The sequence below is a fragment of the Oryzias latipes genome, chromosome 7 (genome assembly GCF_002234675.1).
Source record: "Oryzias latipes chromosome 7, ASM223467v1".
NCBI lineage: Eukaryota > Metazoa > Chordata > Actinopteri > Beloniformes > Adrianichthyidae > Oryzias > Oryzias latipes.
Window position 1 is genome coordinate 26,690,732 of NC_019865.2, and position 26,615 is coordinate 26,717,346.

Here is a 26,615-nt window from a genome sequence, read left to right on the forward strand (position 1 = left end):
CGTTGTAAGGAAAAACTCCCCAAAAAAACGGATTCCAGAAAAAACGAAGAAACCTCAGGGGTGCCCACATGAATGAGGGATCACGAAGTGGAGAACATGGTCCACTCAATGTCCCCAACATCCCTCTGTACCTTTTTAAAGTCCTCCTGGATGTGGGAGTTAAAGACTTCCCTAACGGAGGGCTCAGCCAGAGGTTCCGACCAGACCTTTACAGTGCGTTTGGATCTTCCAAGTCTTTCCGGCCTCCATCCCCGCCAGAGAATCCAACACACCACCAGGTAGTGATCGGTGGACAGCTTCGCCCCTCTCTTTACCCGAGTGTCCAATACACAGGGCCGAAGATCACCTGAAACAACCATAAAGTCAATCATTGACCTCCTGCCTAGGGTGTCCTGATGCCAGGTGTATTGATGGACACCCTTGTGCTCCAACATGTTTTTCGTCATGGACAAGGTATGACGAGCACAGAAGTCCAATAACAAAACACCACTCGGGTTCAAATCAAGGGGGCCAATACTACCAATCATGCACCTCCAGGTGCCACTGTCGTTGCCCACATGTGCATTGAAGTCCCCGAGGAGGACAATGGAGTCCCCCACTGGGGCACTTTCCAGTACCCCCCTTCGAGAGACACCAAGAAGGCCGGGTGCTCCAAACTGCTGCTATATCTAGACGGTATCTCTCAACCTCTCACACCAGCTCAGGCTCCTTCCCTCCGAGAAAGGTGACGTTCCATGTCCTAAAAGCCATGTCTCCTTTGGGTGGTGGGCCCATGGGAGAGTGGTCCCACAACGCTCCTTCGGGCTGAGCCCAACCGGGGCACGTGGGAACAGCCCCGGTCACCAGGCGCTCACCTGTGAGCCCCAACCCCAGGCCTGGTTCCAGAGTGGGGCCCCGGTGACGCCAATCTGGGCGACGTAATCGGGTTCTTGGTCTTTCTTTTCATCAGAGGCTTCTGAACTGCTCTTTGTCTGGCTCGTCACCCAGGACCTGTTTGCAATGGGAGGCCCTACCAGGGGCTTAAGCCCCAGACAGCTTAGCTCGTGTGATCACCAGAGCTCTCAAACTCCCCCAACACGTTAAGGTGGTGGTTCAGGGGGGAGGCACACTCACAAACAGCCAAACAGCCCACAGACAGCCAAACAGCATGGAGGTCACTTCTGCTAACAGTCCCCACAATCATGGTTTTATACCCAAGATTCCCCACTTCCCATGAGTCTTAGGGGCTGAAGGCTGGGCTATCCCCCAGGTCGCCACAATATATTAAATATGTATTTATATATTTGTCAAATATTGTGACAAACTCCATTAAAATAATTTTAAGCAAGTTTGTCTAATTTATCTTAATATTTATAGTTTATTATCACACATGTTGGACACGCCTTTAAACTCGTAGTGTGAATACAATAAAATGCAAAAGAATATTAAGTAAATAAATCCCAAAATCAATTTAAAGAACTCTTTGGTCTGTTCCTGAACTCAACAGTTTGTTGTCAAATGTCTATCAAAGCCTGTTACACTAGTGATCGCTGCAACAGCAACACGGAACAAGAAAACCTATACACGGGTCCCTAGAAATGTAAATAAAAGTAATTAATAAATCGCAACGTACCTTTTTACGAGATTCTCCACAGGGAAAAAGAGAAAGTCATGTCACGTCACCTCACGTAGGCCCGAAGATATAAATGAAAAAGATCAAACGCTTTCAGATCCTTTTGAGGAAAAGTTGAACGTAACGATCAAACAAACTATGAATTGCATGTCTGCAATGAATGGATATTGTGAAAATAAAGGGTATATATGCTGCTAGAAATGTTATCAAAAATAAGAATTAATCTGTAATCTATCATAGTTTATGGCATTTTCTGCAACAAAAAAACCCAGAAACATATAAGTCACATGACCCACATGCACATCTGCAGATATGAATGAAAAGAAACGTAATTCTACGATATCAGAGCCTTTTGGAGAAAAATTTGAATGAAACAATTAAACTAAAAAATGTATGTCCAAAATGGATATTTTATGAATTTTATGAATATTTCTCGCAAGACATGTTGTCAAAATAAAAATTAGTCCTCAAAATATCTTGTTTTGTGGGATGTTCCACCGAAAAATGAACAAGCCTCCACAAATATTTTTTTTCAGAGCAGGCAAAACTTCGAAAGTCATGTGATCCTGAGAAGGCTCATTGAAAATGAAAAGGAAAATGAAACGTCTCCACCTCACAATTTAGGGGTCGTTTTTGTACAACTCATGAGTTCTTCCATGTGGATAAACGTAGCTACCACACATTTTAGAACAAGACTGGGTTGTATTTGAAGATTTGTTGTTTTTCATTCTTCTATCAGTCAAATCCCACATGAATGCAGCATTTCTCCAAGTTTTACATGAGGTACATCAAGCCTTTGGTGGAATTGGCTCTAAAATGATAACAAATTTTGACCTAAAAACTCCAAAATACTCTGTTTTAAAATATTATTTTCAATCCAAATGTTTTCAACCAGATTCAATGTGATTTTTTTCTCACTCCATGTATCTGCTCCTGGTCTGGCCCTTCTACCCAAATATGTGTCCACCCCTGCCATCGACAATGTATGGGAAGTTAAGGAGTTTTGCATAAACACTTCACTTGCTTCACACTTCACCGCAGACTTGGCGGGCCAAATTTGGCCTGCAGAACCTATTTTGGTTAGAATGTGAGTGCTCTAGAATTTAATCAAAAATGTTCTTTAAATAAGCAACAAAAACCAAATCTTGAAATTCTTGATTCTTGAAAACCAAATCTACTACCAATGAGGAACGAAAAATGATCTTACCAAAAATTAAAATTTTCTAAAAGAACTGCAGTCTAAGACATGCTTTCTTAAACTAAGAATATTCTGCAGCTAACAAACTTTCTTGATAAGATTATTTTTCTTGCAAGACAAAAAATAAGACAATTTTCTCAAAACAAGTCTTTTTATTTCTTAAGTGTCAGTTTTTGCAGTGTGTACGGTCAAATAACAATCAATAAATTAGATTTTCTAGAACATGGTGAGAGGATTAAAAAAAGAGCTAACTCGTCATGTATTGTGTCCTCTGATTGTTGTTGCATTTGGTTGAAGTCACAATCCCAAGTCAGCTGACTTGGTATTTTATTCAGAAGCTATCATGAAGTTCCAAGACCTCATCCACCAACAGTTCTCACAATCCAGAACCAGGGTTTTTCTCACAAGACCAGCAGTGATGCAGAGAGAAGACAGAGAGGAAAGACTCCTGGACAGATCAGGGTCCAAACAGGATTAGGAAACAAGAACAGGATTAGAAACAAAAGGCTGGAGATCTGTAGAGAAACAACTTTCTGTCTGAAAACTAGAGATCAATGGAAAAAAACAGACAGCTGAACAAATGTAAGTGATGACTGTGAAAGAGGATGCAATAGCAGACAAGAGGAGAGGAAGACTGATGACGCTATAATTAGGAGAATAATAAAAAAAAATATTTGATGGGCGTACTTGATAAAACAACTTCTGAAGTGACATAGTGGAAGAAAAACTAACCACAGGAAATGGATGTATTTCTCTCCAGACTGTGGGTTGTTGTTGACTTCAGCCTCTGACAGAAAAGACTGAGAGAAGAGGAGACAGAGAAGAGCAGAGGAGAGAACAATGTTTGACTTCACATCACTTCACTTCCCTCTGTTTCTGACATGGATGCTCACATTTACAGGTAAGAAACATGACAGAGATTCAAACATGACCTTTCTGAAAGCATGGAACATGACTTGTTGTGTTCTTAATGCTAATGACAGCAGGCTGCTAACCACATTGACTTCCGTGTATTCTTTAAACATGCATGTTAAATGTCTAAGATGTTCATGAAAAGGATCAACACAACATGTTTGTGTTTCTCTCTTTCTCTAAACTGTAGACGCTCAAACATTCAGACAGAAGACTGTTGGAGTTGGAGATGAAGTCACTTTGAAATGTGAAAATGGAAATGATTTCAATGATGGATGTTACTGGATCACCTGGCTGTACAGTAATTCAACCAAACGAACATTTACCCTGTTTGAATACAGGAAGATTCACAAAGATGTTGGATCTAAATCAGACAGACTGAGTCTTACAGAGAAATGTTCTCTGGTGATAAAGAAGATCACAGATGAAGATGCTGGAAGATACACCTGCAGACAGTTCAGCACATCAGGAAAACAGGTTACAGGTTTTCAGGTTGCACTGAATGTTATAAAGAGTAAGTTTTGATTTTAATATTTGAAGCTTTAAGTTTGTGAGACTGAAACATACATCAACTGAAATGCAGATAAATATGAAGACTTCTATTGTTTGATCTTTTCTAGTTTATATATCTAAAAATGATGGTATTTTCATATTGACAAATCTAATCAGAGGCTGTGTGAGCAAAAATTTGCTAAATATTTCTTCAATAGAAAATCACAAATTTTTATAGATTTTCTCACATACATCAGATGACACTTGTTTCATAAAACTTCTGCTTTCTCGTCTTTCAGAAAATGATGTCAGATCACAGAGTAAAACACTTAAACCAACATCCAAACCATCTTCTGCATCAACATCTGCAGCTGAATCCACAACAACCATAGAATCAGTTCTGTCTACATCCAAACCATCAGCTGCAACAGATCATCTCTCTAAAGCAGGTATGTGGTTGATGTCATCGCATCGTCTGAAGATGAAGTCACAAAAAAAATAAAAAGGTTGTCGGATGTCGGATAGACAGAAACATGAGCTGACACAGTCGTGTTCTCTGGAGGATAAAAAAAGAAAAGTCAAGTGTCATCAGCATCAAAGTGGTGATGATGTTTGTGTTCCATTTTACTGAGAAAATGTGTTGAATGGTTTGATTCTCCTTGAAGGTGTTTGGTGGAGGATCATCTATGTTCCTGTGGGTTTAGCAGCACTCTCAGTCATCACTGCATCAGTCTGCATATGGACCAGAACACAAGGTGACAACAGAAACACATACTGTTACAGACACAGACTATGACTGATTCTGACTTTTTCCATGAAACATGAGCTGAGTTCATATTCTGTTCTTCTAAAGTAGAACAAAGCGTCAGAGTGATCAGTTCTGTGTTTTTCTCAGGAGCAGAATGATGAAGAAGTTTTTGAAGACCTTCCTGCTTCTCTTTAACTCCATTGATGACCTCATGCTTTTTTGTCAACTTGTCCTGTCCAACAGCTGAGCAAACAGATGAGAGCTGAAGGCCTCTTGTGTTGAACATATTTTACTGTAACAACATGGGGTTATGTGTCTTCTGACACAGCAGAGGTATGTCTTAATAAACCCATTTTGTAATCCCTGCGTGGAGAGCCAGCACCCGAGGAACTCGTAACTGCCGAGGGCCTGGCACCCCCTACCAGGGATGGAGTAGGGGACAGTTATTATCTAGGTTACATAAGAGATTGTATGTTTTGGAGAGAGTTGTAATCACTGAAAATTAACTAGTTCTGGTAGTTCTAGGTCGTTGTCTTTGTATTTAAACTTTTTAGTAATTATAGATTTAAGTTGCTTATGTTCCAAAAAGTTATTTATTCCGTGTTTTTCTTGAAGTTCGTGGAGTGTTATGAATCTTCTATCAATAATTAAGTGCTCTAGTAATGCTACACCCCCTGCTTGCCAAGATGGGAAGTGTAACATTTTTTTGTTTATGGATGTCTGGGTTGTTCCAGATGGGCGTCATTTTGCATGGTAAAAGTGAGGATTTTGATACTTGAAATTCTCACCAGGCTTTTAAAGTGGCGTTTATATTAATACTTTGGAAGCAGTCTTATAAAACTAAGTCACCACAGCTTTTTGCAGATTTTAAAGTTTTTAGACTAATTTTAGCAGGTTAATTGTTCCATAAGAAGCTTGATATGGATGAGTCTAATGTTTTGAACCACTTTAATGGCGGTTGTGTGGGGATCATCAAGAACAGATCATTAACTTTAGCAAAATTTTCATTTCAACCGTGGTTACCTTGCCCATGAGGGGCAGAGGCAGGTTGACCCGTGGGCTAGATAGTCCTGTATGCTTTTCAGTAATGGGGTAGTTTAGCTGCACCAGTTCTGATAATTTGGGGGAAAAATAAATACCTAGATATTTGATAATGCTGATTTGACTGGTAGTGAGAGTCTTCGCTCTGCAATACTGTTCAGTGATAATAAAACAAATTTATTCCAAATAATTGACTAGTCTGATATGGAGGAGAATTTATTCATAATTTGTTGCTGTTTCATTTACAGAATGTGGATTATTTGAAAAGAGTAACATGTCATCAGAGGTAAAAATGTTCAACATTTCTTTTCTAAAGACACTTAAGTCAATATATTGAGAATTTGTTCAAAATAAATGGGAACATCTTTTCTTTGTGAATATTTTAATGTTAATTTAATAAAGTTTAAAGTTTTTTACTCAACATGAAATAAGTCTTTAGTCAGAAATCTCTGACTCACATTAAAAAGAGAAATTATCATCTCAATCTGTACAGAGAGAGTTACAATATTTCAAACAGTGAAGAATGTGGATTTTTTTATTTAATTTTTCGATCAGTATGATTTTATTTTCAACTTTTGTGCTTATTGATCCTTTAAAGCAGTGGTCCCCAACCTTTTTGTCCCCGCGGACCAGTACAACGCATGGCACGTTTACCGCGGACCGGGGGGGGGTTTGAGGTGCAACGCAAGGTGTGTATCACGTGATGTTTAGTGTTGCGACTTTGACGTGCGTTAAGTGTGACGGATGTAACAGAGAGAATCCGGTCACTTTTCAAAATAAAACGTTTTTTTCGAAAAAAATAATAAAATGGAAATTATTTTTTCTTTCTGTGCGTCCCGGTGCCAAAATTTCCCGCGGCCCGCTGCCAAGTGTCCCGCGGCCCGGTACCGGCACCTCAAGGATATTGTACATAAAAGCAACAGCCAATAAAATCACCAAAAGCATGAAAAAGTCAATAAAACCAGCTGACAGAAGAATAAACAGTGAACTGGGAGTGAAAAGGTAGAATATAACAGATTAGTTATGAGTTTGGATTTGAAAGATGAGAGAGAAACAAAGTTAAGGAGTTCATGAGGGAGACTTGACTTTAGTTAATGATCACAAAATGTAACTAAGCAAGTAATAATAATCTGCACTTTTTCTTGGTGCTCAAAGCACCATTATTCATTCACTCCTTATTCATAATTGATGATGGTAAGCTGCTGATGTGGCATCAGCCGCCCTGTGGCAGACAGACAGAGGCGTGGTTTGCGCCTAAGGAGCCTCTGACCATCACCGGGACAGTCCTGCACATTCACACACCGGTGGAGCTGTGCCAGAGGCAGGGAGGGTGAGGTATCTTGCCCAAGTACACAATGCCAGCTGGCTGGGGGAGCTGGGATCGAACCGTCAACCCTTCGATCATTGGACGACCCGCTCTACCACCTGAGCCGTTGCGGTGGCAGTTTAAACGTGATCTAAGTGTCTTTTTTGCTTTTTTTATTTTCTGTTTTTTTAATCTATGCATTTAATAATTTCCGTAATGAATTTGATAAATCTGTGTACATTCTTTATTGCTTTGATGCTTAAAATAAAATAAATCAATCAAAGAGGGAGAGAATTCCAGAGTTTGGGAGCCAAGCGCCTGAAGGCTCAGCTCTCTGTGGTAACTAGACCAGCTGGCGGGATAGACAGCAAAACAGAAGAAGATCACTGGAGAGAATAAGAGGGAGTATTCATGTGGAGAAGGTTGGAAAGATGAGGAGGAGCCAGGTAATGGAAACCCTCGAAGATGTAAAGGAGGAATTTAATTTTGATTCTGGAGGCTAATGGAAGTCAGTGCAGCTGCTGGAGAATGGTGTTGTGTGAAGAAAATTGTTTTTATTATTATCATTGTTTAAATGTATTTAGTTAAATGTATGTTTAAATGTTAACTCAGATTGACCTTTTTACCGTTTTAGAAACAACTTTGTGTGTTTGTTCATCTGTTTTTCATCCCCATCTAGGATGAGGGATAAGGAATACTTTGAACTTAGAATCCTCCCAAATGGTTCATTATACGACACCCCCCAATGAACTTTTCTCTTTGTTTGGAAATTGTAACCTCCTACTTGAATTCTTAATAAAAGGAGCACGGGAAGAAGCAGACTTTTTGAGAAGAGAAGGGTGGTGGACAGCTTCCGTCACACTTGCTTTCCTCCCTTGCGCATAAGACACTTGTTTCTTATTGTGTTTTTCTTTAATCTCTTGATGCATTTATCTGACATGTTGATATGACTGCAGGACGAGGTTCTGGAAATGATGCAGGCAGCTGAGTTCTGGACCAGTTGGAGTTTAATGAGAGTTTTTTGAGGGAGACTACAGAGGAGTGCATTACAGTTATCGAGACGTGAAGTGACCAGACTGTTAACTAGAATAGAAGCAGAATGGACAGTGAGGGAGGGACAAAGATCATTAATATTACTTAAGTGAAAATAGGAGGACTGAAAATGTTATTGATATCAGAATGAAACACCAATGAATTGTTGAGGATGACACCTAAACTCTTAGGTGTTGAGTGGGGAGGGGGAGATGAAAGATGAGTCAATGAAAAGAGTAACTATGGAGAGAGTGGATTTATAACCTACAAGAAGTAGTTCAGTTTCATCACTATTGACCTTAAAAAGTTTAAGTTGAACCAGTTTTTGCTTTCAGACAGTCAGGAGGAGAGAGAAATGAGGGGAACAGACGAGTCAGGTTTACTAGAAAAATAGAGATGAGTAACATCCAGTGAAAATCGATATGAAATTTGTGGAAAACATTGCCAAAGGGTAGGAGGTAAGTGATGAAAAGAAGAGGAACGATGTCAGTCAGTTAAAGAAATTTCAGTTGAAAATACCTCAAACTAAAGTGTTTACACAAAGATAAATGTGCACTGGACCAACAGCCTTAACTCCAAAAGTACGTTGGACAAAAAGACCTTGAGACCGGATCTCAAACTGTTAAGCTGTAAACGCTGGGAGATAAAAACAGTCAAAGTCTAGATCACACGATCATGTGATGCTGCTAAAACCTCATTTACACAAAAGCACATTTCTACTTTTTAAGAGACATTCATGTACATATGTACTTAGATCCAGAAATCACTTCAGTCTCATTTATAGTTTGTTGAAAATATAGATTTAGAAGCTTGTTGTTCAAACCTGTGAACAAATTCAAGGAAGAAAGAAAAAAAACTTAAGTGACTTGAAGGAGGAAATACTAACCTCAGGAAACTGATGTATTTCTGTCCAGAGTGTGGGTTGTTGTTGGCTTCAACCTCTGACAGAAAACAGACTGAATCTTACAGAGAAATGTTCTCTGGTGATAAAGAAGATCACAGATGAAGATGCTGGAATTTACAACTGCAGACAGTTCAACACATCAGGAGAACAGGAAACAGATTTTCAGGTTGGACCGAATGTTAAAAAAGTAAGTTTTAATTTTAATATTTGAAACTTTAAGTTTGTGAATATGAGACTAAAACTCATCAAATGATATGCAGATATGATGAAGACTTCTATTGTTTGATCTTTTTTAGTTTATACATCTAAATATGAAATTATTCATATTGACAAATATAAACAGATGCTGTGTGAGAAAATTTGCTAAAAATGTCTTCAATAGAAAATGACACATTTTTATAGATTTTCTCACATACATCAGATGACATTTGTTTCATCAAACTTCTGCTTTCTCGTCTTCCAGAAAATGATGTCAGATCAACTAGAAAAACACTTAAACCAACATCCAAACCATCTTCTGCAACAACATCTGCAGCTGAATCCACAACAACCACAGAATCAGTTCTGTCTACATCCAAACCATCAGCTGCAACAGATCATCTCTCTAAAACAGGTATGTGGTCGATGTCATCGTCTCGTCTGAAGATGAAGTCACTAAACGAACATGAAGGTTGTCAGAAATAACCCAGTGACAATGTTTTAGAGCTGAGGGTTCAACTCTGACCTGTCAATCAAAAGACTAAGTCTCTGTTTTTGCTCAAACATAAAATGACTCTTTACATGGAAATTATGATCCAGTTACCTGTTTTACAAGCCATCACTAGTTACTTTATGGGTATGGAAGCGATTCTGTAGCATAAATAGAAAGCAAAGTCAAAACCAGAAATGCTTTTTCATTTTCAAAATGAAGCTGCATTTTTTGACTCAAAAATAAAATGAAAAAGCAATCCACCAAAATGCTTTTTCATTTCCTTCCCCAACACTGTTTATTCTGTCACTTAATTAAAATGATAATCAAAATGGTATTTGACATTTCATTTTCAAAAAGTTATCTGGTAAATGTGTAGCATACTTCATTTAGAAATGTCTAATTTGACAATTAAAATGGATTAACAGAAATGCCTTTTAATTTTCAAAATGTAGCTGCATCAAATGACCCAAAACTAAAATATAGCAATATTTCAAAATGCTTTTTCATTTTATACTTAAAACCGCTCATTCTGTGTCATAATTAAAACGAAAATGCAAAGAGGGGATTGCATTTGCATTTTCAAATCCACCCTGGGAACATGGTCTCAATATTCATTTAGAAAAAGCATTTCCAGCGAGGAGGCGGGGCGATGACGTCACTGCTTTCTCTGTGTGTCCGGCCGCTGAAGTTGGCTTGCGATTCACAGCATTAAGATCACCTAAAACCGGATCCTGTTCACAAACCGCTGGAGCTGGACTACTCAAACCTGGATTCCTGGATCTTAATGTGAAAAATGCAGCGGAATATTCCTTTAGGTTTAGCTCCCTCGCGAATCAGAAGCTGTGAATCGCAACCCAACTTCAGCGTCGTCTGACCGCACCGATTTAAAAACATATGATCAAGCTGGCCCTTAAATATAATTTTAACTGTGTGATAAAAGCCATTATGAAGATAGTCTCCCGCAGCTTCGCGCTGAGTGAGTTGTGGTCCAACCAGCAAGCGCTTAGTATGGAGAAATCTGTTATCTGTTGATGTGGCTCCAGCTGTCATAAAACAGCAAATTCAGCGCGAAGCTGCAAATAAACTTGTAAATATGTTGGAATGACATCAGTCTTTATTTTTGTTCTGGACACCACTGGAAACACAAATTCATATGCTGGTTTCTCAGATCGCAGTAGCATTTCCGCCTTCAGCGATCCTGATCGGGAGCTTCACGCTCCGCTCTGCGGTGCGTCTGAATGAGGACCGCAAAAGGCGGACATGCTGCTATGTAGTCCTGAGAAGCTGTGTAAACTCATCAGAAGTTCACAACCAACTCAAAGCCGTCTTCTCTGCCGCTAACACAGTCTGCTCCTGGTGTGTCTATGTCTCTTAGCAGGTGGACACACGGAGAAAGCAGTGACGTCATCGCCCCGCCTCCCCTCTGCTAATGCTCACTGTTAATGACTTTTGCTACAGATTTTGCAGGGTGGATGTGAAAATGCAAATGCAATCTCCTCTTTGCATTTTCGTTTTAATTATGACACAGAATAAGCGGTTTTAAAGTAGAAATGAAAAAGCATTTTGAAGTATTGCTTTTTCATTTTAATTTTGAGGCATTTGATGAAGTTACATTTTGAAAATTAAAAAGCATTTCTATTAATCCATTTTAATTGTCAAATTAGACATTTCTAAATGAATTATGCTACACATTTACCAGAGAACGTCTTAAAAATGAAATGTCAAATAACATTTTCATTATCATTTAAATTAAGTGACAGAAAAATCTGTGTTGAAGTTGAAAAGGAAAAAGCATTTTGAAGGATTGCTTTTTAATTTTAGTTTTGAGTAATTTAAAGCAGCTTCATTTTGAAAATTAAAAAGCATTTCTCTTAATCCATTTTAATTATCAAATTAGACATTTCTAAATGAATTTTGCTACACATTTAGCAGAGAACATTTTGAAAATGAAATGTCAAATACCATTTTAATTTTAATTTTAATTAAATGACAGAATAAGCAGTGTTGGGGAAGGAAATGAAAAAGCATTTTGGTGGATTGCTTTTTCATTTTATTTTTGAGTCAAAAAATGCAGCTTCATTTTGAAAAAGAAAAAGCTTTTCTGGTTTTGACTTTTCTTTTTATTTATGCTACACAATTGCTTCCATATATGGGGAGTCTGTGTCAGGTTTCCTACACACCCTGTGTTTATGCATGAGATGGATGTTGTTTCTTACCTCCTGGTTTATCTCCTCCACTAGTCCTTCCTCCTACTCACCTGACACAAGTTTTCTCACCAAGACTCTACGGTGGCCCAGAAGGGTCACAACACAACACATTAACTTTACACACAACACATTAACTTAACACACAACACATTAACTTTACACACAACACATTAACTCTACACACAACACATTAACTTAACACACAACACATTAACTCACAACACAACACAATAACTCACAACACAACACATTAACTCACAACACAACACATTAACTCACAACACAATAACTCACAACACAACACATTAACTCACAACACAACACATTAACTCACAACACAACACATTAACTCACAACACAACACATTAACTCACAACACAACACATTAACTCACAACACAACACAATAAGTCACAACACAACACATTAACTCACAACACAACACATTAACTCACAACACAACACATTAACTCACAACACAACACATTAACTCATAGCCCAGAAGGGTCACAACACAACACATTAACTTACCTCACAACACATTAACTCACAACGGAAGTAAAGCAGCAATTGAAGTGCTTTTATTCTGAAATTTCCACTGGGCTGAGCGGCTAACTACCTAACAGAAAGTAATGTCAAGGTGATCTGTGGAGGGAGCATGATTTTTCTACAAGAGAACCTAGCAGCAGTGTTGCCAGATTGGGCGGTTTTGGTTCTAAATTTGCGGGTAAAAATGGCTTTGGCCAGGTTTTCATAATTTGGGCGGTTTTAGGGTCGGTTCTGCGTTTTTTCCACCCTCATGAATATATAATAGCGGACTACGTTAGGCCGTGAACTTCTATGTACTGAAGCTCAGTAAATGCACCAGGCAGAGACGCTTAACGGGCTCTGTCATCTAACCTGTTGATGGGGGGGTGCAACGCCCCGCCTCTTAAAAATTGTGTTCTTTAAAGCCTGACACTGCTGCTGCGTGTGGGATGACCCACCAGCTAAAGTTATGGTCTGATCGCTACATGGAGCAGTGTCTGTGTTTATCAATCCTTTAATATTAGTCTGAACTATCTTTTATTTTGAAAAATCATCGGATCGGGTGCTAAATCAGTCCAGTAGGGGGAAAAACTCAACAAAAGCTGTGTATACTTCTTTCTCCTGATCTAATAAAAGGAGGACAGTATTGAATATTTCTTCAGCGGACCGGCCTTCTTTCATTCATTGTGTGTGTGTGCGTGCGTGCGCGCGCGCGCCCGTGTGTGTGTGTGTTGGGGACCGCATGTGCATGTGTGAGGGGAGGGAGCGGAAGAAAGGAGAGAAGCGCGCGTGCAGCGACAGAGAGGGGTGGGAGGGAGGAGTGTGCGTTCATATTGTGTGTGTTCAGAGGAAGCAGAATCATAATAAAGAGAAAGTTTCTGGCAACACTGCTGCTAGCTTCTCTTGTAGCAATAACATGCTCCCTCCACAGAACACCTTGATATTAACTTCTGTTAGGTAGTTAGCCGCTCAGCCCGGTGGACATTTCAGAATAAAAGCACTTCAATTGCAGCTTTACTTCCGTTGTGAGTTAAAGTGTTGTGAGGTAAGTTAATGTGTTGTGTTGTGACCCTTCTGGGCCATGCGTTAATGTGTTGTGTTGTGAGTTAATGTGTTGTGTTGTGAGTTAATGTGTTGTGTGTTAAGTTAATGTGTTGTGTGTAAAGTTAATGTGTTGTGACCCTTCTGGGCCACCGTAAGACTCAGTAGTCCAAAAGTATAAAACCCAGCGCATTCTCCCACTCATTGCCAGACTACCTACCCCCCTGCTCTGCCTACCTTTTGACCTACAAACCTACTCAGCCTTGTCTTAGCCTTTTTTACAGTACTTCACTCCCAAGGTTTTCAGTAAATTGTGAATTAACACTAGCCAACTGTCACCTATTTTTTCTTGTCTGCACACTACAACACATATAAAACCATCTGGGAGAATGGGGTGAAAGTGATGCTCAAACACAGACTGGCTTTGAAGGTGCAGAATTGTACCAGTAACTTTCCACGAAATGCCTGCCCTTCCTTCTCAGGTTCATAATCATGTTAGAAGAACTCCTTTCACCCAACAACATTCCCAGTGGAGGTGAGCAAGACTTCACCCACTTCTATTTAAAATTAATTAGCTGCGCAAACACTAAAATTTTGATTTAGTTATTTAAGAGATGCTTATTCTCAAAGGAACAAACAAATAAGGAAGAAAAACAAGTAAAATAAAAACAGGTGAGCATCACACATGCTGGAGAACAAATATCTTAGACATGAGAGTTTATTAGCTAAAAGTCTACAAAAGCTAAATCAGGGTCAGGCAGGCAACGGTTAATAATGGGCATGAGAGCATTAGAGAAGAGACGGGGGTAGTCAGGATCCAGGCCAGAGTCGGGGCAGGCAGCAGGCAAACAGAGTCAGACACCGGGTCAGGAAACAGAAGATCATTGGGGTATTCCAGAGAACAGCTTACGGCAGTTACCACAGTAAGTTTGAGGCTAAATAAGTGTTCAACCACCGCTTTCAGTTCCAAAAACAGAGGTATGTTTCAGGGTATGCTTAGCTCCCTGATGCTCTGAACATAACTTGGTCTGGAGCAGGTTTAGTTGAAGGTTAGTTTGTTTTCAGAGAGGGGAAGGAGCATGGCGTGTCCATTTGAAGAGCATATAGTGGACAAAGAAGCGAATATAATTCTCTCTTTTCCGCCGTGACAGGGTGTTAAGACCACTTATCCATGTTTTTTCGTTTCCAAAGGATTTACTGGAGCGTCATCGTTTTTCAAGAGACTCCTTAATTTATTTAACAAATCTTTTGAAGCCGTTCATATCGAATGTAATACATCGGGGAGCAGTGCTGAGCACTGGAAAAATTTTTAGGCATCGCCCTTCGTTTTTTTGCGACTGGGTTTTTTATACAGCGTGGGTGATGCAGAACATGTGGGAAAGGCAACTGTGTGTTGGGCTGTTCAGACAGTATGTCTGCCACTCAAACACCTCCTGGGATATTTCGTGCAGTTCCCTGGCCATAAACCACTGAGGGTCATTAAAGAGGAATTCCAGAGGATATCAGGTTTGTCCACTAATTTTATTTGACACAGTTACACACTGCTTCATCAATATATCCATACTGTCTTTAGTCACAATCATTCCAATGTTACTAATTATATATCCTCCTATTTCAGGGTTCCCAAATGTGATTGGGTGCATGGATGAAACTCACATTCCTATTAAATCTCCTTCAATGAAGGAGATGTTAGGAAGTCCATGCATAGCATCAATGTGCAGGTTAAAATATATGGCAGTTGTATAATATTTCCTATCATACTTTAAATCATACTGATTACTGTTCCCCACGATCTAGGTAATATGTGATGCCACCCACCTTATCACAAACATAGAAGCCAAATGCCCCGGTTCTGTTCATGATGCTAGGATATTTAGAAAGTCATAATTGTGTCCCAAATTCCACCAGGGTATAAATTGCTTTACATTCCTTATCCAATGTCATACATTTAATGTGATGTAGATTATACAATATAACTGCCATTATAAGACATTTCAATGGCTACTTACTGGGGGACAGGGGGTATCCTTGCCTGCCATTCCTGATGACCCCCTGCCCTGAACCTTTGCCTGGACAACAGGCACAATTTAACATGGCACACAGCAGAACACGGGCCAGGGTGGAGATGACCAAGGCATCCTGAAAGCTCAATTTCAGTACCTACGTGGTCTCAGGGTCACACCAGAGAGGGCACGTGACATCATAGCTGCATGTGCCGTACAGCACAACATCGCCACCATGAGAGGGCCCCCCCCCCCACCTCTTGAAGAAGACGGCCCAGAGGATGCCTCATTGGACCCTGCTGACCAAAGAGATGGCAGGGTGGTACGGGACATGATCAGCCTACATTACATCCTTTTTTCATCCATCTTCTTAACCGTTTTATTCCCTTTCGGGGTCACGGGGTTGCCGGAGCCTATCCCGGCCACTTGGGCGTAGGCAAGGGATGCCCTGGACTGGTCACCAGTCTGTCGCAGGGTAGAATATCCACAATCACACATCCTTTCACTCTCACAGTCATACCTATGGTCAATTTAGAGTTGCCAATCAACCTATGAAGCATGTTTTTGGTGGGAGGAAGCCGGAGATCCCGGAGAAAACCCACGCATGCATGGGGAGAACATGCAAACTCCACACAGAAAGGTCCCCCATTGATGTTGTGTTTTTTCATGTCCCCCAGCCGGGACTTGAACCGGGGGCCTTCTTGCTGTGAGGTAAGAGCGCTAACCACTGCGCCACCGTGCAGCTACATTACATCCAATAAAAAAACAAAAACAAAACAAACCTGACTTATAGGCTGATAGTTTTATTTCTTTATTTGCTGTAATGAAATAAAGTGACTTTATTGCTTAATAGTCAGTTCAACAAATAACAGATTAAATATTCACAAATGTGTCTCACCTTCAGCTGATGCTCCAGCAATTCTATTTCAAGGTCACATTTCCTAATTTTATGCTGGCGATAGACCTTGTACAGCTCTTTGGCAGGCAACTACAAAAACAAAGTAATTCCACATGATTGGTATTTGACATTTGCAATACAAAGCAAATATTAACATGAGATATTGTATCTCTTGAAATGTTCTTACACTGCCAAGATTCATGGTGGAGCTGCATTGACTCTAATCTTCATTAACATTCCCAGCAATACTCTGAAATTGCAATGACAATATGCATCTTGTTTAAGACATAAATTAAAAGAGTGGCGGGACATCATATACCTCGATGGGTCTAGGTCTGTCAATATCTGTCACTGCAGATGCGGTCTCTTCATCTTCATCCTGCAGTGTAATTATGTAAAGGTGCTTGATCTACCAAACAGACAACTAAGGATCTAACGACATGAATCACTTACAATTACGACAGACTGTGGTGATACAGGAGGCTCCATCAATATGTCTTGACCACCGGTATCTGCAATACAATAAAACCAGTCTGATACTCTATGCATATTCTCAAGCAAACACCTAATAAAAGAGAATAGGTATACATTATACATCATATGCAGTAATATTGAATAAAAAAATACAATAAAAATGCATAACACATAGAAGTAATGACTGGAATATGCTTTCTAAATGTGTTTGTTAAATGGTGAGTGTATATTTGATGTTCTTAACACTGATGCACAGTAAAATCATCAATTCGTCATGACTAATAATGTGATATACCTACATTTGACTAAGCCACTTGTGTTTGTGACCGAGTCTGATGAGGTGCCCCCTGGAATCCCATTTAATACAGGTCACCCTTTGAGGGATAGTACCAGCTCCTCAGCCAATTCTATGCGTTGGTATATTGATATAAATATTTTACTTTGTTGGAGAATGTTTTTGTGTTTCATCTTGAGTTGGGTCAAGGTCCTCCTCGTTTTGGAGGTGTTACAGCTGAAAACAGAGGAACCACAAATTACATATTAGTCACACACAGCAAATGGCTGCTTGGCAATAGCGATGCAAACAGCTTATGGGGAGATGAGATAAGAACGAACACACACCCGCACCCCGCAGCAGAATGACAGGGCGCACTGACGTCACTCGTGAGATAATGAATATCCTGTAGCAGAGAGCAAGGATTAATACAAGGCTGAGAGCAAGGCAAGAGCATGAGAGCTGAAGACCAGGCTTAGTCACCATAAGGGGTAACAAACTGGCATTGAACTGAAGGATGAGGTCTCCTTTTAAACAGCATGGCAGATGAGGTGAGTGAAGTCAGCTGGTGGTGATTAGGAGGAGCATGGCTGGCAGAGCTGGAGGGGGAGGAGTCTGATAGGCACCATGACAGATATTTAACTGTCAATAACCTTGTTGCTTCCCTGCTTTGGCACAGGCTGATGTGTTTGGACCCCCCTTCCGGGTTACTGTCTCAGATTCAGTCCAAGCTTGTCAATTTCTTCTGGGACAGTCTACACTGGGTGCCACAGAGAGTGTTATTTCTTCCCAGGAAGGAAGAAGGACAGAGCCTGGTGCACCTGGCCAGCAGAACTGCCACCTTCAGGATCCAGTTCCTGCAACGGTTTTTGACTGGGCCAAAGGGTTTAATGTGGAGGGAGCTGGCTGGCTGCATCTTAGGGCGTGTGAGTGGTTTGGGGCTGGATGATGCTTTGTTTTTATTAGACACTAAATTTTTATATGTACCTGGGATGCCTCCATTTTATCAGGGTGTTTTTAAGTCTTGGCACCTTTTTAATAATGTGAAAAGAAAGAACTCTCCCTCTGTTTTGGCTCTTAAAAGAGCCTTTGATCTTTGGGGCACGGTTGCACATATGCAATGACACCGCCCCTGGACTTCAGTTAACCCTTCGAAGGTCTAGAGTTCTGACCCTGGAGCAGCTGGTGATTGCAGCGGGACCTGATCTATCGGACGTCTCCTCTTTGTGTTCCTCGCTGGGTCTCCGGTCCGCCAGGATGGCACGTCGTCTCCTGGACCGCTGGAGGGACAGGCTGGGTGCGAGGGAGAGGGGGACAACTGGATGAATTCTGTGGCAGGAACCACTGCTCTCGTCCGCGATAAACTTTATCCGGAGGTGTTGCTGAGCTCTGATCTGGGTGGAAATACTGACAGCTGCTTCGTCCCTGCAATCCCAACAGTCTGACTCTTCACTGTGGGGAAAGAAGGACATTGTATATAAACTGTGTGAAGGTTTTGAACAAGGCTAAGTTACAGAACCACTTTTCCCAGTGCGTGGACTGACAAAGTGAGTGGTGGTGAGGACGGACCACATTGGAGAGTTCTTTACAAGGCTCCCATACGAAAGAGAACTGGAGACCTCCAGTGGCGGATCTTACATGGTGCTGTTGCTTCGAACTCTTTTTTTATCTCTGTTCTTAACCCCACTGTTTCTGATTGCTGCCCATTTTGTGTTAAGAGAGAAAAGATTTTTCATGTTTTTAGTGAGTGTGAGAGCTTTTAAGGTCTGTGTTTGCTCTCTTTAATGTGATCTTTTCCATTTGTTGTTTTATCTATGGGTCCGGGTACAAGCAGAAAGACAAAGAAAAGTGGCAACTGCTTCATTTTATTGTTGGTGAAGCAAAACTTGTGATTCACATAAGCAGAAAGCGGTGGCGAGCCTCCAGCTGATGCAGTTCGTATCTGGCGCTGCAATGTCCGTTCCAGGCTGAAATTAGAATTCTCTTTTTTTAGACTGTCGAAGCATTTGTCCTGCTTTAAAAAAATCTGGTGCTTTGACAATGTTCTATATCGTGTGTCAAATGGTGAACTTTGTTATGCTCCTTCTTTATCTGAGTAATTGTTGTTTTTTAGGTATGGCCCGTTTGACACGGCGCTTAGGCGCGCGGTTCACCTTCAAGGAACAGAGTGTTTCAGCACAATTTTTGGGGGAGTGTGTCAACTAGCGCAGATCACGTGGTTGATGACCTATGACGCGCCAAATGCTTTGTTTGGTCGAACCACGCTTCAGATGTCACTTGTGCTTTGAACAGTTGGGTGCGCTTTTTTCTAGAAATGCGAAATGAATCCTGAATGTTTCCCGACCAGTTCTATTGTTTCGCTTGTATTGGAATCAGCGTCAGTTCTTTGCACTTCACCATGACTCCTAGTAAAAAACGTTCTGTGGCTCAGGATAATTTCAACTCGGTTTTTCCTATTAAACAATACACTAAGAACGTTATTAAGAACCGTATATTGAAAAAAAAAAAACCCTGGAATGAATCTACAATGGCATGTCAGTACCATCAGTGGCGGTTCTACACTAACTTACTCCCTGGGCGAGTAACCCCCCCCCCCCCCCCCCACATACAAAATTTGACAATATCCTGGCTATCTTTCATTTTTTTTTTCTAGACTCGTATTACATGGGGGTCAAACTCAGTCACACAGGGGGCCTAAATTAAAAACACGCTTAAGGTTTTGGGCAGAAGGAGATAAACATTAACTGAACACACTAAAGCTAAACTTTTAAACCTTTTAAACTGAACTTTTTGAACATAAATGTGAATAAAAACAGGAACATTAATCCAGAGTAACTAAAGTTAAACTTTAAATAACTTATAATATTTTGCTCTCCATAGAAATATATTTTGTCAAAATTATACAAATATGAACATGCTGCAGAACAAAACAAAGAAAGCCTGGAAATAATAATAATAATAAGACATACCAAATCAAATAATTCCGTTTTCTTTGCTCTTTTATAATAGCATTATTTTTAGAGCTGGACTCCTGCTTCATGTTTAGCAATAATTTCTTTGTGTGTGACGTCCTGTGTGTGTCTTTGTGAAACCTATCAGAGGGATTAGATTTAAAAAAAAACTTATTGTGAATACTATTTTTAGATCTTATAAAACATTAAAAACTAAATCATAGAACTCATCAGTGGGATTACTCCAAAAATATTTGGCATTTCCCTAAATTTGTGCAACACCAACAGCAGAAATCTTCCAAAAAACCTCAATCCATAAAAAATGGTCTGCCCCCACCAGTGATAAACAACTATGGCATACTTACGTCTTTTTCTTCTTCTTCACGGGCAGGGTTTTTTGGGGGCAAGTAAATGGTAATGAAGCTGACATTACTATATTTTTTACTCGTGTACTAAGATGTGTTCAGGAAATTATGAGAGAAAACTGACAATGTTGGACATAACAGCATTCTAATGAACAGATTATTCTTCAAGCTCACTGGATATGCACAGACAATTTCTATATTTCTCTCAATTAGTCAGCAACTTGAAGGGGGTAACAATCCAAGTTTAGGTGTTCTGGATGAGCTGCTTGAATGTTTTTCTTCCATAATAAATTCCTATGAAAGTTTTATTTCATAGTTTTATTTTATTTTATTTTTTTATTTGTTTTATTTTATTTTGATTTTGAGGTCCATCTCCCGAAATTCTGCAGTGTCTGATACCGTGGTGACGTCACATGGTTGACGCGGAGTCTAGCTTCGGAGGACATGCAGCTGGCGCTCCCTGATGCACCTGCTCTGAAAATCCGCCGCATTTCTTGCTCAACTGCCTCATTGGAAAAAGCCCCTGTGGATGGCGGCTGCCGACTTTGTTCCAACATTTCGGACATTGTAGAGGCAACAGTTGTGATGTTTAGGATGTTATTAAGCAATCCTAGCCTCACTAAGATGTTCCCGATCCACCATTCTCCAATCTTTCAAAGGTTTTACTTTTTTCATTATCATTTACACATTTAAGTGTTACAAGGAGCTTTGTTGAAACATATGTCGATATACGTCCAGTCCGCCACCAGATGCAGCTGTTCTGTGTGGTTTCGAAGCCCTGAATGGGTGGTTCATTTTTCCGGCACAATTACATGAACCCCAATGAGGCTTCATGGGGCTTTTATTCCCATCCCTAGTTTTTTGTTGTTGTCTGTGATCCTTGATTAAACTGACATCTTAAAACTCAAAAACTCTTCTTGTGGTTCTATTGGCAGGAGGCACCAACGTGAAGGTGCTTCACACTTAGCTTCACTCAGTGCAGTGCTTATGTTTGCTGTGGTTGATTGAATGAAAGAGAGTCAGGTGTGCGGCAAGTGTGTGCTGGGGTTGGTGGGAGCTTTTTTTTTTTTTTTTTTTTTCGCTTCTGTCGCCGCCCTTTGATTTTTTTTTTTTTTTTTTTTTTTTTTTTTTTTTTTTATTGAACAATTGCAACATACAAAACAAGAAAATACAACAATTATGCACATATAATGTACAATAGAATTCTGAATACAGAACAAACATGTTGCATTCTTTAAAAAATACTAATTATTAATAATAAACACAAAAGGGAATAAGAAATAAAAAGAAACAAAAAAAAAAAAAGAGAAAAGAGAAAAGAGAAAATGCGAGAGTAAATCTATGTCAGCAGTCCAAAAGATTTACAGATGCTAATTGTTTTTTGAGCTTTTGTATTTTTTGAAGCAGAAATTAAGTTTAAATAACGCTGCAGTTCCAGTTTGAACACAAAGAAATCCGGTTTTTTATTGGAAAATTTTCTTTTGTGTATATGAAATTTAGCGATAAATAATACCATGTTTACACAAAAGAAAGCATCACGGTCTTTGACATCAAAGCTATGAAAACCAAAAAGTATGTTTTTATAATAAAGTTGTATGTCAGCAAAAATAGAATCGGTGATAAATTTGTGAATGTTTTTCCAAAATCTGTATGTAAATTCACAAGACCAGAATAAATGAGAGCAGGTTTCAGGTTGTTTCTGGCAGAAAGTACAACTGGTGTTTATGTCAGCCTTAAATTTAGTTAAGTAATGCTTTGCTGGATAAAATCTGTGTAGGAGTTTAAAAGAGATTTCTTTGACTTTATTTGTTAAGAAGTATTTTTGTGGTAAAGACCAGACTTTTTTCCAATCAATGTTAGAAGTGAAATTAGCCCAATAAAAGATAGCTGATGGAACAGAAACTAAATTATCTTGAAACAAAGCTCTGATTTTTGAGTTCAACTGTTTAGCGGAAGTGAAGCAGAAACTCCCCAGAGGAGATTTGAGCACATCAGGAGGATGAAGAGTCAGAGGATGAGCGCTGTAGAAACCCCTGAATAACATGCAAAGCCCAGACGGGACGGCATCAAACACTACTACAAATTCTTTGGGAGTTATTGGTATTTTATACTGCATAGTGAACTCTGAGTAGTTATATAATAATCCAGGTTCTTTGAATAATTGATTGAGGAAAATTATACCATTATTGAACCAGTTACTTAAAAACAGAGTTTTCCTTTTATAGACAATATTACAGTTATTCCAGATAATACAACTCTGTGGAGAAAAGTTGTGTTTGTAGATCAGAGTCCAGGCTAAGAGAACCTGTTGATGAAAATTTGACAGTTTCAAAGGGATTTTTGGAATACTATAGTTACAGCACAGCAGGAAGTTCAGGCCTCCTACCTTTGAAAATACAAAATGTGGAATAAAGTTCCAGATAGATGTGGGATTATTAAGATATTTCTTAATCCAGATTACCTTGAGTGTATTGTTAAGGGCAGTAAAATCAATGCAATTTAAACCGCCTTTATCAGAGGTATTTAAAATAACAGATTTTCTGATATAGTGAGTTTTATTTCTCCATAGAAAGTTATATAATATTCTATTAATTGTATTGCAGACTGTGTTATTAACCTGTAGAGATTGAGCTGCATACGTCAAACGAGAGATTCCTTCTGCTTTTGTAAGCAGAACTCTGCCTTTCAAAGACAAATCTCTTTGCAGCCATTGGTTTAGGGTTTTTTTGGTTTTATCTATTATTGGAGAGAAATTTGTAGAACATCTGGATTGCATATCTTTAGTGATTTGAATACCAAGGTACGTAACAGATGTTTTTACAGGAATACCTTGGATAGATGTAAGTAAACAGTTTTTAACAGGCAGAATTTCACATTTATTTAAATTAAGGGTGAGTCCTGAAGCTTTAGAAAAGGACTGGATGATATTAATCGCCACAGCTACTTGTGAAGCGTCTCGGAGAAAGAGAGCAGTGTCATCTGCTAGTTGACTTATGAATATTTCCCTCTCAGCCACAATTAAACCTTTTAATGGGCTGAGTTTGATATGTAGGTTAAGGAGTTGAACAGAAAGAAGAAACAGATAGACTGACAAGGGGCATCCCTGCCTTACCCCACGTTTCAAGAAGAATCTAGGAGAAGTTCCGCTGGCGAGTTTTATAGAACTATTACTATTGACATATAAAGTTTGAACAGCATTGCAGAAGAATTGACCAAAACCAAATTTATTTAAAGCAGCAATAATAAAATTGTGTTCTAAAGAATCAAAGGCTTTATAAAAGTCTAGAAAAAGAATGAGACTGTCATCCTGCACGAGTTCTGAGTAATCTAGTATGTCTAAAATTAATCTAATATTGTTTGAGATATGACGATTCTGCATAAACCCAGACTGATTTTCATCAATAATTGTATCTAAGACTGGCTTTATTCTATTTGCAAGAATCAAAGCCAATATCTTATAATCACAATTCAATAAGGTGATTGGTCGCCAGTTATCTAAGGAAAGAGGATCCTTTCTCGGTTTAGGGATCAAGGTAATCAGTCCCTGAGATAACGTGGGAGGGAGTGCACCCTTGTTAATGCTTTCTTCAAAAACTTTTAATAAAAATGGGGCTAAATTGTCAGAAAACTGTTTATAGAACTCGGCAGTAAGGCCGTCTTTTCCAGGAGATTTATTTATTTTCAGATATTTTATAGCATCTGTAACCTCATTCAAAGAGATGACATCATCACAGCAGACTCTGTCCGCTTCACTCACTGGAGTAATATTATTGACAGTGTTAAGAAAGGTAAGGGCAGATGTTGAACAATAGTTGGAAGAATAGAGTTTACTATAAAAATCAGAACAATATTTTGCTATGGTACTTCTATCATCAGAAATGACCCCATTAATATTTAATTGTGAAACAGAATTGCTATTGGACTGGTATTTCTCTAGCCTGAAAAAATAGGCAGAGTTCTGCTCTCCTTCTTCAATCCACCTTCTCCTAGATCGGATAAACGCTCCTTCTGCTTTGCGCTTATAAATGTCATCTAACTTGTGTTGTAAGTCTATTAAAGCTGTTTTATCCGTTTCATCTAGGACATCTGTTGGCTTAGATGTAAGAAGAGCAATCTTCTGTATTACATCTGTCTCAACAGCTCTTCTTTTTTTTGTTAAGTCAGAGCTATATTTTCTAAAAAATTTACCAAGTTCGTATTTCAGAAGTTCCCAATTATTACAGAATGAGTGTTCAGCTAGTGCTTTGTTCCAATAAAGTTTTATTAAGCGATGAGTTTCAGAAATCACCTCCAGATGCTCAAGAATGGTGCCGTTTAACTTCCAGTATGAAGCTTTGGTGCCAGAGGAGCTCGACAAAGGGACGGTTAGATGAATTGTTTTGTGGTCTGAAAGCGGTGTGGCATGAATATCTGTTTTAACATTTTTTAAGTCTTTAGAAGTAAGCCAGAAATCAATGCGTGAGTGTCTGGTCTGTGATTTGTTACACCATGTATAAGCTCTTTGGTTTGGATGCGAGTCTCTCCAAGAATCAATTAAATCTAAATTTTGTGCAAACAACTTTATAGGAGAGTTAGAGTCTGGACTCCTGGGAGGCCATCTATCCATAGAATTATCAAAAACTGTGTTAAAATCCCCTCCAAATATTATAAAAGACTTTGGGTATTTAGACAGCCAGTGCAATAAACGTGTTTCTAGTCTATTGAAGAGAAGATTATTTTCTGTTCGGGAGTTGAACCCGTACACGTTGACTAGAATAAAGAAGGAATGGGCTACTTCAAGTATCATAAAAATGTAATGACCATCTTTATCGCTGTCAGATAGCAAAACTTTTCCATTGAATCTGTTTTTGAGAATGCAGACACCAGCAGCTCGCTCTGTACCATGTGACATCCACACATCATTTCCCCACTGTGACCTCCAGAAGGATTTGTCTTGTTCAGTTGAGTGGGACTCTTGGATAAAACAAAAATCTGAATTAAACTGCTTACAAAACAAAAAAATGGCTTTACGTTTAACATTGTTTCTTAAACCTCTCGCATTTAAAGAAATAATGGATAAAGACATAAAGTTGAAATAGAAAAAAAGAACAAAAACAAAAGATATTTAGACCAAAGAAGAAGAAAAAAGAAGTTGAGTTAAGGATTTTTGGTCGCTTAGGAACAGAAAGAGGATAAGAACCTGCAAACCAATACTAAAGCGCTGTGAACTAAGACCCTAACAATAATTATTTGCTTATGAAATAACACCAAAGCGATGGGCGTTATTAGTCCCATCTTACTCATAAGAGTAAATATTTTAAGAAAAAAATAAATAAAAATAAAACCCACAATGCTGCTACTTAATTCACATTTAAGTATAGTGTAATACTTAAAATAACATTATAATGTTATATCAAAAACAAAATTAAAGCAAGATAAAAATTAAAATAAAAAGTAGCAGCTTGAATGCAATAGCTTATGAGCTCAAATAAAATCAAATTTTAAGCAACAGTATCATTTTTGATAAATGTGGAAAATAGCAAAAAACGTTCAGATCCAGCTTTGACATCTGCAGCCTTCGTTAAGGCGGCAGGATTTCTTTACCATTCACAAAGGCACGTCCTCCAACAAAGAACGCCAGCTTGTTCTCCCTCCTGGCTTTCTCCACGGCCGGCCACAGTTGGTTTCTCCGTTCGCGGTCCTCAGCAGACAGATCCTCCGCCATCCTCAGGTTGTGTTCTTTCAGGAAGGCAGATTTCTTTGCAGCGCGCCAGACAGCATCGCGGTGAATCCTCGCAGTGAACTGGATGATGATCCCTCTCGGTTGGTTGTTGTTCGGTCTCTTCGGGCCGAGTCTGTGTACCGTATCCACAACATCGGGGAGTTTGTCTTTCGCCTCCGGTAGAACAGACTGGCAGATCTGGATCACTTCTTGCCGCACGTTCTGATTTTCTTTCTCA

General features: G+C 39.3%; 2 protein-coding genes and 1 long non-coding RNA gene across 8 annotated transcripts in view; 2 read left to right on the forward strand and 1 right to left on the reverse strand.

Annotated features, from left to right (window-relative positions):
* Nucleotides 1-2,998: 2,998 nt before the first annotated feature.
* Nucleotides 2,999-6,352, forward strand: LOC110015394. Its single transcript, XM_020704922.2, has 5 exons — nucleotides 2,999-3,711; nucleotides 3,913-4,236; nucleotides 4,514-4,663; nucleotides 4,880-4,969; nucleotides 5,110-6,352. The coding sequence occupies exons 1-5, from the start codon at nucleotides 3,651-3,653 to the stop codon at nucleotides 5,118-5,120; spliced, it is 636 nt and encodes a 211-aa protein (XP_020560581.1). The 5' UTR covers nucleotides 2,999-3,650; the 3' UTR covers nucleotides 5,121-6,352.
* A 3,399-nt stretch (nucleotides 6,353-9,751) lies between these two features.
* LOC101159104 overlaps nucleotides 9,752-26,615 on the forward strand; it is a 37,770-nt gene continuing 20,906 nt past the window's right edge. For 2 of the 5 annotated variants that reach the window (XR_002873550.1, XM_020704917.2), the window contains exon 1: nucleotides 17,789-17,911. The gene's annotated coding sequence lies outside the window, so the exon portion shown is untranslated. Of the gene's footprint in view, nucleotides 9,859-17,788; nucleotides 17,912-18,039; nucleotides 19,002-26,615 lie in introns of those variants that run through there. The other 3 variants (XM_020704921.2, XM_020704920.2, XM_004071056.3) reach the window with 3 other exon arrangements.
* Nucleotides 16,536-17,822, reverse strand: LOC105354456. Of its 2 annotated transcripts, XR_002290588.2 has the most exons (6): nucleotides 17,708-17,822; nucleotides 17,386-17,597; nucleotides 17,066-17,124; nucleotides 16,932-16,991; nucleotides 16,800-16,862; nucleotides 16,536-16,702 (listed from the first exon to the last, which is right to left on the reverse strand). It is a non-coding gene; the product is annotated as an uncharacterized LOC105354456 (long non-coding RNA). The 2 variants fall into 2 exon arrangements; XR_909072.3 differs by having other exon boundaries at nucleotides 16,800-16,991.

What these genes read in the sequence shown, in the direction of transcription:
- LOC110015394 (XM_020704922.2), top strand. Translation starts at nt 3,651, where the DNA reads ATGTTTGACTTCACATCACTTCACTTCCCTCTGTTTCTGACATGGATG. An exon ending in TGCACTGAATGTTATAAAGA is followed by an intron (nt 4,237 to 4,513) that starts GTAAGTTTTGAT and finishes CTCGTCTTTCAG; the next exon opens with AAAATGATGTCAGATCACAG. An exon ending in AGATCATCTCTCTAAAGCAG is followed by an intron (nt 4,664 to 4,879) that starts GTATGTGGTTGA and finishes TTCTCCTTGAAG; the next exon opens with GTGTTTGGTGGAGGATCATC.